Source organism: Carassius auratus, chromosome 19 (assembly GCF_003368295.1).
Source record: "Carassius auratus strain Wakin chromosome 19, ASM336829v1, whole genome shotgun sequence".
Taxonomy (NCBI): Eukaryota; Metazoa; Chordata; class Actinopteri; order Cypriniformes; family Cyprinidae; genus Carassius; species Carassius auratus.
The window spans coordinates 13,122,032-13,141,513 of NC_039261.1; the positions used below are offsets into that span (position 1 = coordinate 13,122,032).

A 19,482-nucleotide genomic window follows, 5' to 3' on the forward strand; every position below is an offset into this window, starting at 1 on the left:
GTCGACGCTCTAGAAGGCAGCTGAAGGTCAAAGCAGAAAGCTTTGCCATTTTTCTTCTTTTAGGAAGGGCCCTTTAGAAGACGCTGCCAGGAAAGACACTGAGATATGACTGATTGATGGGTTGGGAGGCAGCTAATGGTTCCACAGCAATTCCTAGAAATTATTCTAAAAGGAACGGCACTTATTCATCAACAGCATTATTAATTATATATATATGCGATATACTGGTAGACACAGTAGAGATTTTGGGTTATTGTCTCTATTTTGGCTACATACGTGATGTTGCTGTGCAACTTGTTAATGAAAAGCGTATCGTTTGCATGTGTTTTTACGCATTTCTGTTTAAAAACAAGTGATTTTAAGCCACTGAAATTCAATGAGCAGTAAAAGTGAATTTTCACTATATGTGCACGCTGTCCATGCTTTATAGGTCTTGATCGGTTAAATACACACACTCGTAGGTTTCAAAATGCCCATCTTGGCAAGTATCCTAATAAACACAGTAATTGAGGTCTTAAGTGAAAGCAAATGGCTGAAGAAGCAGCTCTTAAAGTGACAGCAGTCTAATATTCCTGCTGTCTGTCATTCATGTCAATCAAACAACAAAAGAGAAAATCTCTCACTGCTCTTGACTAAATCACTTTTGTAACTTTAATAAGTAATACATATTTGATTTACACAGTGAAGAATATGCAGTGTTTTTATACATTTGATTACTTTATAGCCTACAATGTACTGTATGTACCGTAGCACTTCTTATTAAACCGTTGTACTGTATTTTTTATTTTTTTTGTCCTGTTGCTTTTAATTCGTTTCTTACACATATTTAATTGATGATTGTTTACTTGTCTTATCTTTTACATATTACCATCACTGTACCATACAACTGTCAGAGTAATTTTTGTAAGGGGTGTAAGTACTATGGTACATGAATATGGTAAATAGTCAGTATACAATGAACTACCAGTTTTGAAAGTTTTTAACGGTAACACCATGGCTTTGTGGTTAATACCACAGAACCGTCATGCTTTTTTTGAAGTAACTTGGAGTGACTATGTACATATTGTACATATATGAAATATATATATATATATATATATATATATATATGAAAACAACAGTTCAGTGCTACAAAAAAAAAAAAAACTGCAGTTTCACCATCTCATAACCATGGTACCATCAAAGTATGTTTTGTTAGGGCTTTGATTTATGGCTGGGCATTATATCTAACGATATGATCATGTGGACCTATTCAGTAAATCCGGTTCCGTGAAATCGCTAAATCATGAGATATCACCCAGCCCTCCTTTGATTACATATTTAGATTTTCCAATTTTTTTATTTTTTTATTAACATAATGAAATTGCTTAATTATTTCTGTATAATATGTCTATACGATGCATATTCTGCATTATAGTAGTGAAAATGAAAACAGGGCACTGACAAACACTGGCACTGTTGTTGTCCTGGAATCCTAAGCTGGAGAGACAATAACAGAGATAAAGGAGGTCTATTCATTCTCACAAATGAGGGAAGACTGACAGAATCTGGGATGCAACTGACAAACTGGAAGATAAAGTAGATTGGTGCCTGTGAGCAGCCTACTGCATTGGTAACTTATCTTCCTAAAGACAAGTAAATTGCCTCTCTACACAGCATCATCATGTCTAGTAACGACACCCCCAAATGAGCCACATCCTAGAGAGGATAGTATGTTATTAAAAGTGAAGAAATATGTGCCCACGGCTTCTCAAATAATTTGTCTGCAAGGCTAATATAAGACCACATATAAATCACTTTTACACATCTTTCTCTAAATTCAGGAAATATTAATGTCACATACAGGAATAAAATACAAATTATAATGGCTGTCAAAAAAAAATTTAATAATCTAATCGTGATTCAGGTCTCAAACTGCATATTTCTTCTACTGCATTGAAACAGGTAAAATGACCTGAACAAAGAGGTTTTTGCACTGGTTTGTGGCTGCAGTTCTTTGATTAGGGTTGGAAGGTCGTTGTATCATGTCTGTTAAATAAATGCATATTTTGAGTCCTGAAGATTCAGTGTATAACTTATATTGTAAATAAATTGGAATTAATCAAATCACTTGAATCATATACATTGACTTTAGCACCCTTAAAAAATACATATATGTACAATTGCCATACATTTCCAGGGTTGAAAGGCCTAGAAGTCAGTGTTGAACATTCTGTCATCAATTACTCACCCTCATGTCATTCCAAAGTTGTAAGACCTTTGTCCATCTTTAGAACACAAATTATGATATTTTTAATGAAATCCAAGAGATTTCTGACCCTGCATAGGTAAAGCCCAGAAAGATAGTAAGGACTAGGGCTTGCATAGACTAGTCGAGTAGTCAAGTGATCGACTACTTCAACCACTAGTCGGCGCTGTCGGAAACAATCGACTACTCAAGCATGCATTAACCATAATGCGTACAAAGAGTTTGCAAGTATGATGTGAATTTTAGGATTACAATATTGCGTGTAGCTGTTACTTTCTATGACCTTATCTATGTTGCATGTAAAATTTATATATGTAAATAGGGGTGTGCCTGAAGCCGAATACCTTATTCCGAATGGCATGGATAATGGCTTCAAAAATTAATAACAGACAAGGAATAATTCTGCCTGAATACTCAGCTGAAGCTGGCACAGTCCGGAGTTTGCTACATAACAGGTGAGCCATGCAATCAGAGCAATATAATACCTTTAAAATCACGAGTGTGAAGTGAATCAATGTAAACTTTATGAGTGAAAAGTGCGCAAATCAAACACAGCATTGCTGTTGTCTCTCCGTGCATCTCTCAGAAATCAGAGCTTGGCAAAAATAATATCACCTATAATAATACATCGTACATGTTTTATTGTATATATTTAAAAGGCAATGCTTTAAACCTTAGGCTACAATATGAAATATTCTTTCAGAAATTAATAATTATTTTAGTTTAACACTGCATACTTGTTCAGTGATAGCTATGAAAAAAAAAGATAGCCATAACGGTCTTATCAAGTACTGTACGACGTTGTATCCGAATGCAGATATGATTTTTTTTTAATTGTTAGACACAAATACCAATACTGGCTGTTTCATGAAAATGTTAATATGTAATGTCATAATAGTTTTGACAATTATATATGTAATTGTTGCATAAGGCTATGAATTAATAAGCGTTTATTGATAAAATAGTTTTTTAATTATTTTCATTTACAGTAGCATGAACCACGAGTAGTCGAGTAACTCGAGTATTTTTTAAATAAAAAATCGACTAGTAGAAATCAGTAGTCGTGCAACCCCTAGTAAGGACATTGATAAAATCAGTGGTTCAACCGTAATATTATGACTTTATGACTACCTTTCTTGGCCTTGAATGTGTCAGTTGTATTTCTGTCTATGCAGAGAGCTCTCAGACTTAATCAAAAATATCTTAATTGTTTTCCAAAGGTCTTACGGGTTTGGAACGACATGAGGGCGAGTAATTAATGACAATTTTCATTTTTGGGTGAACTATCCCTTTAACTCAACTGATGCTAGATTTTGCAGACACCCATAACCTGATACCCATAACCCAAATCTGATTGGTCTCATTTGAATCAGCCAATCATTTTAAAATGAATATACTGAATATATCGAAAAATGTAGAAAGCTGTTTTTAGAGCAGATGCATATGCAAATCAGCCCTCTAGTATTCAGCACTCAAATACAAGTCTTTGTCTCACTTTAAATTACATTTAAATTTCACTTCAAGGATCACAAACCCTGCCAGAAACGTGCTGCAGGATGGCTGCGGATTTGTGTGCCGCTTGTCATAAATATATTATCCCCCTTTATCCATTATTCCTATAGTAACATTTAACTAAGTTACGCCCGATGAAATCTCCATAAGTGAAGGTGAGATGACAGCCGCTCACCTTGCGTTTGCGTGGGATGGGTTCGTCGAACAGCAAGCTGTTCCCATCATGCTCATCGATGTTGTCATCTGGTGGGCCGCTGAGGCTGGGCATCCGAAAGGGTTTGAAGCTGTCAGCAGACAGGGGTGGGGACGGCGTGGATGGGTTGGACTGGTCACTGGGCGCACTCCAACTCCAATATCCACTGCTGTTGTAGCTGGATGGAGTAAAGCCTCCGTCTTTCCATGAGCCGTTCAGACCCTCTGTATGGAGAGACACAGTGAAGGTATAAAGACACATTAAGTGCAGTAATTACCATCATCCTGACATATATATACTGCTTTATAATACACTAAACTTTCAATTAAGTGTAATGAGGAGTGAATAAATGTCTTGTTAGCTTATGAAACTCTCAGTGTGCAGCAGTGCTGTAACACACTGTAATAACAGAAAGTTAAAGTCCTAATTATATTACATAAAAGCCACAATTATAGTACTCTATTAAAGCCATACAGAAGTTATAACACATCCTCATCAAGGTCTCAAAGGGGCCACATGACATACAACATGAATGACAACATTTTACTTCTTTGCCTTGGACTTTTTTGTTTCTTTATGCGATTTTTTTTTTTATTTCATTATGACTCTTGAATCTACTTAAAATAATGATTTTTGCTGTGAAAACATACTGTCATAAATATAGAAGTCTTAGAAAATTGTGGGAAGTCAGATAGAGAATAAGAATGGCCCTTGAAACTAAAAGATGCCTTTACTAACATTTAAAGGTACCTAAGGGAATAAAATGCTACAGGAAGTGTAGAATATGACCCCTTTAAGTTATTAGTAGATGACAAGAGAGCAAAAGTCAGCCTCATGACAGCTGAACTAGTACACTACTGTCTCATGTGATAGTTGTTCATGCACATGTGACTGTGAAAACAGGAAATAGCTGAGTGTAGAGCAAGCCGTTTCTGCAGCTCAAAGCAGACAGTGTGAAAATGATTTTATGAGGGCTGAGATCATGGTGTGGTGTGATCTAAAATGACTTACCACTAACTTTTACAGGAGGGCTGCGCACCAGAGGACTAGTGGACAGGCTGGTCAACACCATGGCAGCTGTCACTTTATCCATGTCCACCTCCTCCTCTGATTTCCTGTAAAAGCAAGAAACGGTACTTAAAATCACCATGAATTAAAAAATTTAAATTCCTGTTCTTATAATCTGTTCCATCGAACACCTGACAATCACGAGACCACAACAACTTGTAAATGATCCAAAGAATCCTGATAGACAAAAATAAGTTTGAGATGACGTTTCACTCATATATACGTCACAATAGGGAGAGACTTTAGATTTTTGCATTTTTTCAAAGCTCTAAATATTTTGCAAGGGATTAAAAAAAAAAAAGTATTAATTGAATATTTGGGCAGGAAATAGGCTAACAAGCTAATCAGCTGTCCGTGTGCTAAGTCGGTGTAAAAAAAAAAAAACGTTCACAATTTTATAATTTACTTTTATACAGAATTAAAAATACACGTTTCTAATCAGTCACTAAATAGAGGATCGATTAGAAGTTCTTTCAACCAGTCAAATCCAATGACAACTGTTAATGCCACCAGGGCTCCTGAGATGAACGCAAATTCTACTGTTAACTCTCCTCAGGTATTACAGACTTCCTTGATTCACATGATTACAAACATGTTGCTCTGAGCTTCCATGCCAGCTGCTGCGTTCTTTGTTGTGGGATCTCCAAAGCTGCACCGCACAGCATTCCTGTGATGGACAGAACAGGAACATCTGTGCTGACAGATGACTCCCATCACTCACCGATGAAGTGTACACATCTCTTTATGATAGCATGATGGCGTATGATGATATCTCAACGCCACCCGTTTCAGCAATGGGAACGAAGCGGCTGATCTTGGAGCGTTTACAGTTTTGTAAACAACAAAAGAAGGCTGTGTGAAAGACACAGTGTTTTTATATAGCAAAGGACATCTGTAAAATCTCAAACGGGTATTTTGTGCCTGTGATTGAAGGATGGACGATGAATGCGTTGATGTGTGGAAGGAGTAATAAATCTTCTCATCTGTCAGCTCATTCTCTCCTGGGAGAACCTGAGCCGCCCTGCCAAAGGCGCGGCATGAAATCTCATAAGAGAGAGAGAGAGATGGAGAAAGCGAGAGACCTCTGGCTGACAGAGAAACCTGGGACCTCCATTAGAGATAGGCCTAATTTATGTTTCTCATGCGGTGAGAATGATGTAATTACGGCTTTTGGTTAAATCAAGTTAGGCTGCCATTCTCTTCTGATGCAGCTTTTCCCAAGACCCTACTTTTATAGGTACTTTCTGGTCACCTTGGGAGAGCACATTGGGCTTGACAGAGTTTTCCAGATAATGCCATGCTGGTGCTCCTGGACGGCGGCTAATTAAGAGCTTTAATATCTCTCATTCAATGGAATATTGTACATTTCAAGAAACCCATTAGATCCTATGTAATTAAAATGTAATATATTGCCACTCTTGAACGAAAAGGACTTCTGAAGTCCCAAATCACATGAGTTATTACTGTCCTTATCAAGCCATGGGAGTGAAACTAGGTGCACATTTATGAATGGTAATTAAACGAGAAGGTAAGCGATACATACAACTGCAAAACTCCAATTTGACCGGAGACAAAGTGGTGTCTTTAGTAATTTTCCCACTATGAACTGTTCTACATACACTCTTAATGAGGGTTGCTTCATATTTCAGAAGTAAGATTTTTGACAAATGACAAAATAACATATGCATTGTTGCTTGGGATGGGTTAGGATGATCAACCGGTCATCCATCAGCTAATTACTAGATTAGCCACTGGGGGCAGAGGACCGTTGAGAGGCCACAAGGGGGTGCTTGGTGGTCCACCCAAAATGTGGGCCACCAAGCAGAGAAAAAAAAAACACTACAGGTTGCATCTTTTGTCTTATAAATGCAAAAATACTACTTTGACGTGTAAATTATTTTAAATAATATTTGATTATTTGTTAATTTTGCTTTCTAAAGACCATAAGATTTATCACAATGATTTTATACCATTGACAGTGCAGGCATTCAAATAACAATATAATAAAATATTACTTGACAAATTTTGTTGCATTTTGTAGGTTAATACATGCATAATTAATAATTGGTAGAAAGAGATACACTGTCAACTCCATATAAATTAATATTTATTCACAACAGCATTTATAATTATTAATATTTTAATAACTTTTTAATATTAAAAGTAAAAAAAAAGCCTTAGTACAGTGACTACAATAAAGCAGATTATTATGTATTTTTAGATTAATTTTGCAGCATGTCCTATATGTGAACGCCCTTAAGAAATATGTCTGATCAGTCTGTGGTGGTCAGGACCATAAACCAGCTTAATTACACAGGGCTTCAGACTAGTCGATTATGAAAAGATGTAATTTTGCACATCTCTAATCATGGCCTCTTCCCATCATCACTGGAATATCTCCAATTGTGAAGCTGGAAAAACACATTATGCGAGTTACTGTTCTCAAATAGAGAAGAACAGAACTAACAGATGCTCAGCTGTGACCCAAGCCAGTTCTGCATCTCATTAGCTGTTGGCTCACTCTCATCTCTCATCTCATTTGACATCTTTGGTTTTCTCAATGGGAGCGGGACAATATAATCATGGTCTTTCTGCACATTTACAATCAGGCAGGTATAAATAAATGACCATGTTACAGAATGGAGCTTGGGTATGAATTACAGAGATCTAAGAGCCATTAATGCCTAGTAATTCTCCCCATGGCCACCCTCATTTCCAGAAAGCCAAACATCATTGGGGTTTTTTTTATCATGGGGGGTAAAATGGGTGAGATGGCCGCCAGCCAGAAGGGGGAGGCAGTTCACAGACATCTGTTGTGATTCAACGGACAGATGTGCCCACTTTTTGTAGCCATCCAATCTCGCAAGACAAATGAGAGAGCGGGTGGCTTGAGGAAGGCTACCCTACGTACCTTCAGACATCTGGACCTTTTTGTTTAATGGGTCCATCGAGGAGGCCTGCGCCCACATTGGCAGAAAACTGAAAAGATGTTTCCAGTTTCTAAAAGAACAGTGGTTTGGGGGGGTAAAATGGCAACTAATTGGATTACAGTCTTTTTCCAAACCCAATGTCAGTTTAATGTGGGCTCATTCTGACCTTGCAACCGTGGCACAAATACCGTTTGGAAAAATAAAAGTGTCACTTTAACTTACCGAAACGATCGAAAACCAGTTGTACTCCATTCAGAATTCAGAGAGCATTTCAGTGTCAGTAAACACTGATAACTCTGAAATAACACAGGGGAAGTCAGGGGAATTCCCCGAAAAACCCGAGCACGCAGCTCCTCCCCTGCTGCCCTCCCCTTCCCGTTTGGTTTTGAATGAGAGCAGTAGGGAGTGGAGAAATGCCTTTGAAGTTGGTTCGAGCTGGGCCGTCCATCGTTTATTACAGTCACTAGTGTATGACGCTCATTTCCTTCTGAATTACGGGCGATAAATCAGATGCCTCAAGTCTCCCGGCATGAGCTCCTGTGTTCAGTTATCACTGCCATCCACGTAAAAATCTGTATGCAACACGGGACAGATATGCATGAGAGACGCAGAGCCATTATAAACTTTAACCTGCTGTAAACATGTAGCATTGTGACTGCGACCTCTGACTGTCAGATACTAATCGGATGCGGTCACAGACCAAGCCCTCCGCGTTTATCTACAGCCTTGAGCAGATCCAATCAGCGTAACATACTGTTAAAAGATAAAATAGTGGCAGCATATATGGACTGCTTTCTTTCAATTTCCTGTGTAATATCATTACAGTGCAGAGTTGGGTGTTTTGAATGTATATATCGACGGTACAAATGTGATGTGCTGTACAGTTTATACTTGCAGAGTGATTTAAAAAAAAATACACCAAGCAGAAAACTGTAGCTTGCAAACTGTGTTCCTAATGGCATCCAATGTAGACAGCTTCATTGACTATAATAGTGCGATTTAGGTTTCGTTCATGGTTACTTAGCAATGATGCAACTTGGTGCATCAAAATAGAACTGATGTGTGTGTGTAGCCACATAGTCACAAGTACATCTACGTATTAACGTATAACTGCCTCTGTCCTCCTATGTAATGTATTACTGCCTCCTTTTTACTTGTGCAATGTGAAGCTGTTTTTATACTAATGTGTTATTAATAATCTTACTGTTTGGGATACCTTTATTAAAAATGTACAGGTGCATCCAAAAAAATCAGAATATAAAAAAAAAAATCATGAGATATTTCAGTTTGTGTACAATGACTCTAGAATATAAGAAAGTTTGCTTTTTTCAATTAAATTACAGAAATATATATATATATATATATATATATATATATATATAAAAAAGACCTTTTCTATGATATTTTCATTTTTTTAGATGCACCTGTATGTTTTAAATCACTAGATTGCAGAAAAATAGATATTTCATGCTTCTAATATATAAAGTTTATAGATCCAGCAAAGAAATAAAATGTGATGTATTCCTGTGATGGCGAAGCTTAATTTTCAGCATCATTACATTCCAGTTTTCAGTGTCACGTGATCCTTTAGGTCACTGTAAACCATTCTGATCATTCTCAATGTTGAAAACAGTTGTGCTACCGGTACTTAAATGCTGTACTTTTGAAATTTATATACAAAGAAAAATATTATTTTATTAACAGCATATTTTGTATGTCTTTACTGCCACTTTTGACCATTCTTATGTCAATCTACATAACTAAATAAGAGTCACTGTGCTTCTGAGGAGGAAATATCTTCAAAAACGAATTTGAGTTGACTATTTCAAAGATAGTAAGTAAATAAAGTGAATAAAGTATTTGCTTATGTATCGTTTTTTTTCTTACATACTAGAAGAAAAAAAAGTTATTTAAGAACTATTCACAAAATTAACCTCCTTTTGGACTCCTACTTGTCAATCCTAGAAACTTCAGAAAAGCTCTCGTTTCTGCCTTGCCCAGAAGACCAGGCCAGAAATGTTTCCAGTTTTGACAATAACCGTTTCTACTGCACACTCTACCATTCAACTCTTCTGGAAATCTTTCTCTCTCATTGGAAGGGCAAACTTGCAAAGCGCTCTGGAGAGCGAGACATTAACCTTGGCAACCTGAGACAGCTACACACACATTATCTCTTTTTAATTTGATTAAAGCAAAGATGAATCCATTCATCATCTATTACTTTATATCATTACAGGTCGAGCGTGCCGTCGACACAGAGGCTCGCACGTTCTTTGTTCTCGATGCCACGCTCATTTCATCTCGCCCCCTCCACCTCAGCTCTCCTCAAGCCTGCAGGCTGAGCGCTAGCGTGGGATACGCTGAATGTGTGGGCTGCGCCGGGGCTCAGGGGCCCGAGGGGGGTACTGTCGGTCAACACAGGGATGCTCGAGGCACTCCAGAAATCACAGTGGTTGGCATCGAACCAAAGCCAGCCTCCTCTTACCTCACACACATGACCCAGCTCCCTGTAGTATGGATAAACACTGTGCCTGTGAAGACCAGAAGCAAAGCTTGAGTTGTACAATGATTTCCCTTAATACTGGACAGCCTTGTTTACTGCAAACAGGCAAAATACAGCACAGTGTTTCGGTTACACTGGCCACTCTTATGCCATTTATAGCCTCCCCTGCCCCCACCTCATGCTCATGGGTCGAGTTTTTACAGTTCCCCGCAGTGTTCACGAGCGTTCCTCGATGTGAGGAGGGTAAACACACTCACAAAGACAGAGATTTCCACATTCCTGGTAAACATGGGCTGTGTAAGAGCTGAGGCATTTATGGTCAACATCGACCTCAGGATAGCGTTGTTTCCACCAGTAGGACCAGATCATGTTTGTCAAGGAAAAGAGAAAAGAAAAAAGAAGGCTTTATCTGACTCCGTCAAACAGTGCCACTGTAAGAGAGCCCACATGAAAGAAAGAATAGGAGAAAAATCCCAGTCATTTATGCTGTCGGGTAAAAATATGACAAGTATGCTTGACATGACAAGCTTCTTAGAAGCATTTCAATGAAAAATGCCAGACTGCAGCTGCAGGTGTACATCTTTGTTCTGAACTGTGTCCCAACCTTTTTGTCTTATGTGCCCTCACAGCCCAAATACCCAATTCAGACATTAACTGCTAAGGTTTAATAAAATATAATTTAGCATTATCATTAGTTATGGCTGTCACAATCAGGAAACTTTCCAATGTAATTTAAACACATATATATATTTTCACATTACACACACACACACACACACACACACACACACACTCTCTCTCTCTCTTTCTCTATCATTGCACAGGGGTTAAAGAAGGGTAGTGGTTAGGCATAATGTTTTATATATATATTTTACATTTATTAGTCTTGCATTTTATAATTATAAGCAACAAATATTACTAATAATAATAATACATTTTAATAATTAAATTACAACAAATAATAATTACAAATCAAAAAATGTTTTTGATATAAATAAAAAATATTGTCAATGACATTTAAAGATGGTGCAACCTGTAATCGCCAAAAACATATGCTATTATGCGATTTTATAACATTTTATTCAAAATATTAGAATACTTAATCATAATAATGATAATAATAAATTCATTTTCATTCCTCATTTAAAATGGTCCAACATGTAGGCTAATACCCAAACATTCAAACTATTAAAACATTTACAATTCGCCTATTGTTTATAAAATATTATTATTATTATTATTTTTATATATTATTATTATTAGATAAAAATATTTGCTATTATGCATAAAAATACTAAACAGGAATGTTAAATTTCAAAGCAAAATCCAAGCAAAATGTATTCACAGCGCACATAAGCTTTGCTTATATACAAACTGCAAACGGTGCACACACACTTCAGAGATGTTCACACTTTCATCATGAAATTATAATAGTGATTAGATCAAATTGTAATTAGGAGATTATGTAATAATCATATCAGGCCTATCATTAATAACATAAGTCACTTGAATTCAATATTGAAGTATGGATCACAATATCACAAGTACTTTTTTTTAATCACTTAAATTTTCCTGTTATTATAGTTTAAACAAAACAAAAGCTAAACTGTTCCAAGTACCCCCTGGAAACTCCTTAGTTGAGGAATCAGTGATGTTTATTAACCTATATACTTCAAGTCTCAAACATCGTCCCACCTCAGGAGAAATGAATGTGAAATATGGTCGTGTACATCAATGAGATGTGGCATCGGCGCCCTACTTTTCAGTCTACATCCCACAGTATAGTTCATGCAAAGATATGACCCACAAAAGCAACTGGCAAAAGACCCACTGTAGACTTTGCGTCACCTCCCCCAGCTGAGAGGCGCCATGACGGAGTACCTGCTGCATTCACAAAGCCAGCGCTGGGATGTTTAAGAGCCGCGTCGTGCGGCAGGCATAGCAACTGCTTTGATGGACTCAAGAGAATTGATGTCTCTGTCTGACCTAATGAGCGATGAGAATACAGAGCTTGTTGCTGCTGCAAGCAATTCATTTAGCCACCCCTTTTGTCAAGAAAAAAGCAAGAAGGTGAAAGGAGGCGGCATCCATGTGAGAAAAAAAAAAAAAAAAACAGTCTTTATAAAGTCTACGGTGGCAACAATGACTTGTTCTAAACCCTGAATACTGAACTCACAACAATGCCTGTGTGTTCCTGCTGGCTACCTGCCAGATTCAGATGTTGTCTTAAAGTCACGTCGGAATGCTTATATTTATGAGATGGGACACTATTAACCATCTGGAACCTCAGGGGTTTTTTTTTTTCTTTTTTTTAAAGGATAAAAATTCTGCCATCATTTACTCACCTTCATGTCATGTTTTTGTTCCTTTAATGAAAGTCAAAGGAGTCAAACCTTCTTCAAAATATCTGGCTTTGTTCTTCAGGAAAGAAAAGTCATAGAGGGTTGAGGTGACCGGATGGAGAGTAAATGATGACAACTGTTTTAGGTGAACTGTCCCTTTAGTTATCTTTTGGGTTGAGGGGGTGTCAATTAGAGAATCATGATGGGAAGTAATTGGCATGATGGGAGGTAATTAGTATTGATTATGGATGCACCCTTTCACAATACATACAGAATCATTTCAAAACAGATTTACAGAAAACTGTGCCTTAGTCCCCCTAGTGATAGAGACATAATGATATAATAAGCCATAATAACTGTGAGGGCCAAACTCACTAAACCGTTACACCACTTTAGTCCAACTTCTGTTGATTTTCCACCAAGATAATCTAATCTAGCTAGCTAAAATAGTAACCATTTTTTAAACAATTACTTCTTTTAGTGTTGGAAACATCAGTAAGAACGTGTTGAAAGCTGCAAACCTTTCATTTTCTGCATTGCACAAGATTGTTTATGAATATGAAGTTGCATTATAGCTATCTATTTATGCAGATAACATGGAAAAACAATGTTTTATAGAAAAACTTGACATTTAATGAAAAGCAAGTATGAGAAAATCTCAAATCCATACTCTACTATTTAAAATAATTTTTTCGAAAGAAGTCTCAATTTCTCACCAAGGCCGCATTTATTTGATTGAAAATACTGTTAAAATATGTAAAATAGTTTTCATTTAAACTGTTCCTACTTTAATATTTGTGACCCTAGACCACAAAACCAGTTTTAAGTCGCTGGGGTATATTTTTATCAATAGCCAAAAAAAACATTGTATGGACCAAAATTATTGATTTTTCTTTTATGCCAAAAATCATTAGGATATTAAGTAAAGATCATGTTCCATGAAGATAAGAAGAAAAGAAAAGAAAAAGAAAAAAAACTTGCTGACCATAAACCCTTAAATGGTACTGCAGCTAAAAATAAATATGGATTTTTTTTAATTGTTTTATTTTTTTTGGTGAACAGTAGTAGTAATAGACCGGCCATCAGGAAAAAAAAAAATAATTATAATAAAAAATTGTTTTTATTAAAAACCTTACTAAAAACAGATACTAAATATGAAAGAGTAAAATAGAAACTGCTCAAACTCATCCACTGTGTTTACCAAAATCCTAAACCTTATGAGCAACATCTAAATTCATAAGTAGTAACTTCCCTGGAGGAAGGCAGCTGTCTTTGCTAACAATAGTGCTACGCACAAAGCTGAGGTCAATAGTACAAATGTCACAATAGGAATTCACTAGTGAATATGTGATTATTATTGAGTGCAAGCCCTCAAAGCACCGGTGAGAGGCATACTTTGTTCCTTCCACATTATGTTGATTTAAAACAACAGAATGGATGCCGGCTGCCAAGAAAACTTTGATTAATGGCTAATAATGTATGTTTTAAGTCTATGTGTCAAAGCCACAGTGTCTCTGTCTCTCGTAGATCGCCATGCCCACCATCCCTCACACCGGCACGTGACCCCGTCCATCCCCCCCGCCAACGTCACCCGTGTTCCCCAGGGAGCCATCACTACGACAGAGACGCTCCCAATTACACAGTGTGGGGGGTATTGGAGTGCCTCATAAAACTCCATACTTCATGAGATAGGGTTGATGGGTAAGAGTGCGTGTGGGGTGAGGGTGAGGTGGGGGCAGTCGTCTTCCCCTGAACATCATGTCCTAACTGCCTCAGGCCAGGACAAAGACCCTGTCACTTGCGAGCGGGTTATGGGCACTTATTAGGCGAGTTATGGTGGTTTCCACTGGTTTAATACCTTGGTGGACTCCACACAAAGCTGCCTAAGGGCCGTAATAAAAATGGCAGGTGTGTGGTTAAGAGAAAGAAGTTGACTGGTTAGAAGCTCAAAGGAACACCGCTTCCATTAATATGTGATCCGTTTACCAACATCATGCATAGAGAGATAAGAAACCCTCAACCTTCTGCTGCCTGTAGAACAATATATGAACAACACAAAGGCATGCTTGAAATATATTAAATGAGACATTATGCCCCCCTTTGTTATAATATGTAAAATTAGTTTTAGGTGTCCCCAGAATATGTCTGTGAATTTTCAGCTCAAAGTGCCCCACAGATCATTTATTGTATCATTTTGAAAACGCCTATTTTGAGTGGAATCAGAAACACACTGTTTTTCAGGCCTGTCTCTTTAAATGCAAAATGTGCAAAGTGGAATCTTACAGATTGAGGGGCGGTAGTATTATAATGAGATCCCTTCACAGTCAGACGATTGCAGAAGTTCTTTTTAAAATGTCCTTGTTTGGTAGAAGCACCGGGGGACCTGATTATGGCACTTAAAACCTGGAAAAGTCTGATTTTCATGATATGTCACCTTTGAGTGATGTTTGCCAAGGCAGCATCAATATTACCATTGCTCATATGTGTAGTTAGATTAGAGATTTGAACAAAGCTGTAGCAATAAGTATTAAACAGTGAGAACATTTTATATTAGTATTGTTATTATTATCTTGTTTATGAATATTTTAAATAAGCTTTTGTTTTTATATTTTGTATATTTTTGTTATTTTATTAAGTGTTGGCTAAAATATTTTTTACTTTTTATTTCAGTTAAGGTTCAGTTAACATTTTATTTAATCTGTTAATTAACCAAGAATATTTTTTATATTTTTAGTGAACAATAACTTCCTTGTGAAAAGATAACAATATTTATTAATAATGATAATAATAATCAGCAATTCAACTTAACAATTTTTTGTGATTGCATTTAACAGTGTTGTTAAAATATTTGTGTTTAATTTTGAGTGATGATAGAACAAATAGAAGTAATTAATAAACACAAATATCCAATTTTAAATAAACAAACAAACATAAAATCTCTAATATGGGCCAATATTTGATGTGGTACAAAAATATTGTGTGTCCCTGAAATCATTCTGAAGACTGCATAAGCCATGGCAACTTCTTCATTTACATTCTTCAATGTAAAAATCTGTCGCTCTGTATATTGCTTATTTTTTCTTGATTTATACATGACAGTCACGTTGTGATTTAGTGCGTAATTGAAACAGGTGCATCTCCAAAACGGTAAACAAGAGTGTAACAGCATGTAAACTAATTGTCCTTTGTTTTGGCGGTGGCTGCTGATTCTGTGCACGCACTCTTGGTAAACAGCAGCAGATGCCCTGGTTAAGGTAGAGCCGGCGCCAGGCTACTGTTCTTTATGTAAATGTGAAAGCAAGAGGAGGTGTAACTCAATGCCCTGCACAGCGGTGGACGAGCGCAGAACAACACGAGCCACAGAGACAAAGGGGGAGAGCGAGGAGTGAGAGAGCAAGAGTACAGACTGAAAAGAGAAGGTGAGAGAGCAAGAGAGCAAGACAGCGTCACAGCGAGATGGAGGGTTCTTGACCACTCAGCACCTGAGAGTGAGGGAAGAACGCAGGGAGGAAGGGGACGAGAGGGACGCTGCTGTATTTATGATACGTGACGTAGCTCACTAACCTCGCCGGGAATGACAGCGAGCCGCTGAAAGGGGGGTTAAGTTAACCACTGGCGTCTCAAGAGGGCTTCAGCCTCATTTTATCACCGGTGAAACGCATTACAGCGGCTTTTTATGCCAGTGGGCTTTTTAGAGTTAATATTCAGTGAAAATCTAGAAAATACAACAAGAAAGAGAAAAAGAAATGGTGAAAAACAAAGGTGATATCGAGGTCAATGAAAAAAAAATTTGTAGCCAAAGCAGTGATTACTTCACAGACTATTGTTAGTTTTGTAATAAAGTTTACTGGTATTGAATTTTGGCAATACCAATATTAAAGTATATTGTTTATTATATTATAAATATAATATTAATCCGATATTCATGAACATGTCATTATTGTTAGTTTTGTAACAAAGTTCAACACAATTTTACATTTGAGTGGGTAGTTTTTATTCTTTATTTTATAAAGAATTTATATTATAAAATCTTCCCACTCAAATGTAAAATAGTGCAGAACTGTATTACAAAACCAACAATAATGACATGTTTATGAAAATCTTGTAATTATAAAACATGTAATAATGAAATAACAGTTTCATCACTACTAAGACACTGATACTTAAGAAATAAGTTATATATATATATATATATATATATATATATATATATATATATATATATATCATGCATTGTACAGTACATATTAATTATTTTAATAAAAATGAAATTGAAAACATCATATTGGAATATACCTCAATAATAGCTTTTAGAGAGGCATAGTGAAATATTTTAATTGTATATTTTGCTTATAAATAAAAAGCAACTGTAATTTAACTTATTTTATATATTACAGAGAAATAAACTACTCAAAGACTAGCTGATTTAAAAAGCTAATTTAAATATGCAGACAGCTGTGAATTAAACAAGCAACAGGGTACAGTATTGTTCAAAATAATAGCAGTACAATGTGACTAACCAGAATAATCAAGGTTTTTAGTATATTTTTTATTGCTACGTGGCAAACAAGTTACCAGTAGGTTCAGTAGATTCTCAGAAAACAAATGAGACCCAGCATTCATGATATGCACGCTCTTAAGGCTGTGCAAGTGGGCAATTAGTTGAAAGGGGTGTGTTCAAAAAAATAGCAGTGTCTACCTTTGACTGTACAAACTCAAAACTATTTTGTACAAACATTTTTTTTTTCTGGGATTTAGCAATCCTGTGAATCACTAAACTAATATTTAGTTGTATGACCACAGTTTTTTAAAACTGCTTGACATCTGTGTGGCATGGAGTCAACCAACTTGTGGCACCTCTCAGCTGTTATTCCACTCCATGATTCTTTAACAACATTCCACAATTCATTCACATTTCTTGGTTTTGCTTCAGAAACAGCATTTTTGATATCACCCCACAAGTTCTCAATTGGATTAAGGTCTGGAGATTGGGCTGGCCACTCCATAACATTAATTTTGTTGGTTTGGAACCAAGACTTTGCCCGTTTACTAGTGTGTTTTGGGTCATTGTCTTGTTGAAACAACCATTTCAAGGGCATGTCCTCTTCAGCATAGGGCAACATGACCTCTTCAAGTATTTTAACATATGCAAACTGATCCATGATCCCTGGTATGCGATAAATAGGCCCAACACCATAGTAGGAGAAACATGCCCATATCATGATGCTTGCACCTCCATGCTTCACTGTCTTCACTGTGTACTGTGGCTTGAATTCAGAGTTTGGGGGTCGTCTCACAAACTGCCTGTGGCCCTTGGACCCAAAAAGAACAATTTTACTCTCATCAGTCCACAAAATGTTCCTCCATTTCTCTTTAGGCCAGTTGATGTGTTCTTTGGCAAATTGTAACCTCTTCTGCACATGCCTTTTTTTTAACAGAGGGACTTTGCGGGGGATTCTTGAAAATAGATTAGCTTCACACAGACGTCTTCTAACTGTCACAGTACTTACAGGTAACTCCAGACTGTCTTTGATCATCCTGGAGGTGATCATTGGCTGAGCCTTTGCCATTCTGGTTATTCTTCTATCCATTTTGATGGTTGTCTTCCGTTTTCTTCCACGTCTCTCTGGTTTTGCTCTCCATTTTAAGGCATTGGAGATCATTTTAGCTGAACAGCCTATCATTTTTTGCACCTCTTTATAGGTTTTCCCCTCTCTAATCAACTTTTTAATCAAAGTACGCTGTTCTTCTGAACAATGTCTTGAACGACCCATTTTCCTGAGCTTTCAAATGCATGTTCAACAAGTGTTGGCTTCATCCTTAAATAGGGGCCACCTGATTCACACCTGTTTCTTCACAAAATTGATGACCTCAGTGATTGAATGCCACACTGCTATTTTTTTTGAACACACCCCTTTCAACTAATTCAACTAATTGCCCAATTGCACAGCCTTAAGAGCGTGCATATCATGAATGCTGGGTCTCATTTGTTTTCTGAGAATCTACTGAACCTACTGGTAACTTGTTTGCCACGTAGCAATAAAAAATATACTAAAAACCTTGATTATTCTGGTTAGTCACATTGTACTGCTATTATTTTGAACAATACTGTATGTGTAAATATCGACTGAGACAAAGTGAGAAAGAGATAGGGGCACTTGGCCGAGTCATTTGTGCAGTGTTTCCTGTCATACGTGCTGTGAGGTAGTGCCAAAACCCAAACCCCTCACTTTCACAGTTCCTCGAGTTACACAAGAGATTTCAACACACACACACACACACACACACAGGCCCCCGAGCACAGAGAGGAGGAGCAGCCTCGTGGGTTCCAAACAGAGCAAAGTTCAGCGCCTGTAAGAGGAGCGCAGCCGCTTCCACAGACGCTGCAGAGCCACCGCTGCTGCCCCTCACGTGACCGCCTCATTGTTTACTCCAGCCACAGGCATTCAGAGGAGACCGGGAAGAAAAACACAACGTGGCCCACATGTGCCTTGAAGTGGGGGTTGAGGGGAGACTTTACCTGTTGTCACAGCCACAAAGAGAAAAAAGGGCTCCAAGCTGTTCTGCTCACATGCTTCTCAGAGCACAAAAAGAAGAGCTCAGAATCATAATATTTCACTCATATGGAAGTACTGCTTGCAGAGCATTGTTTTAAGGCCTGGCAAATGTACTTTGGCAACAAGTCG

The 19,482-nt window shown here is 37.2% G+C and overlaps 1 protein-coding gene across 3 annotated transcripts in view; it reads right to left on the minus strand.

The window, feature by feature from the left end:
• znf704 (zinc finger protein 704) overlaps window positions 1-19,482 on the minus strand; it is a 47,769-nt gene that overhangs the window by 13,378 nt on the left and 14,909 nt on the right. For all 3 annotated transcript variants that reach the window (XM_026288994.1, XM_026288993.1, XM_026288992.1), the window contains exons 3-4: window positions 4,965-5,068; window positions 3,936-4,177 (exon numbers count right to left, since the gene is read on the minus strand). In XM_026288994.1, the coding sequence (XP_026144779.1) occupies window positions 3,936-4,177; window positions 4,965-5,068 (346 nt within the window). The remainder of the gene's footprint in view (window positions 1-3,935; window positions 4,178-4,964; window positions 5,069-19,482) is intronic.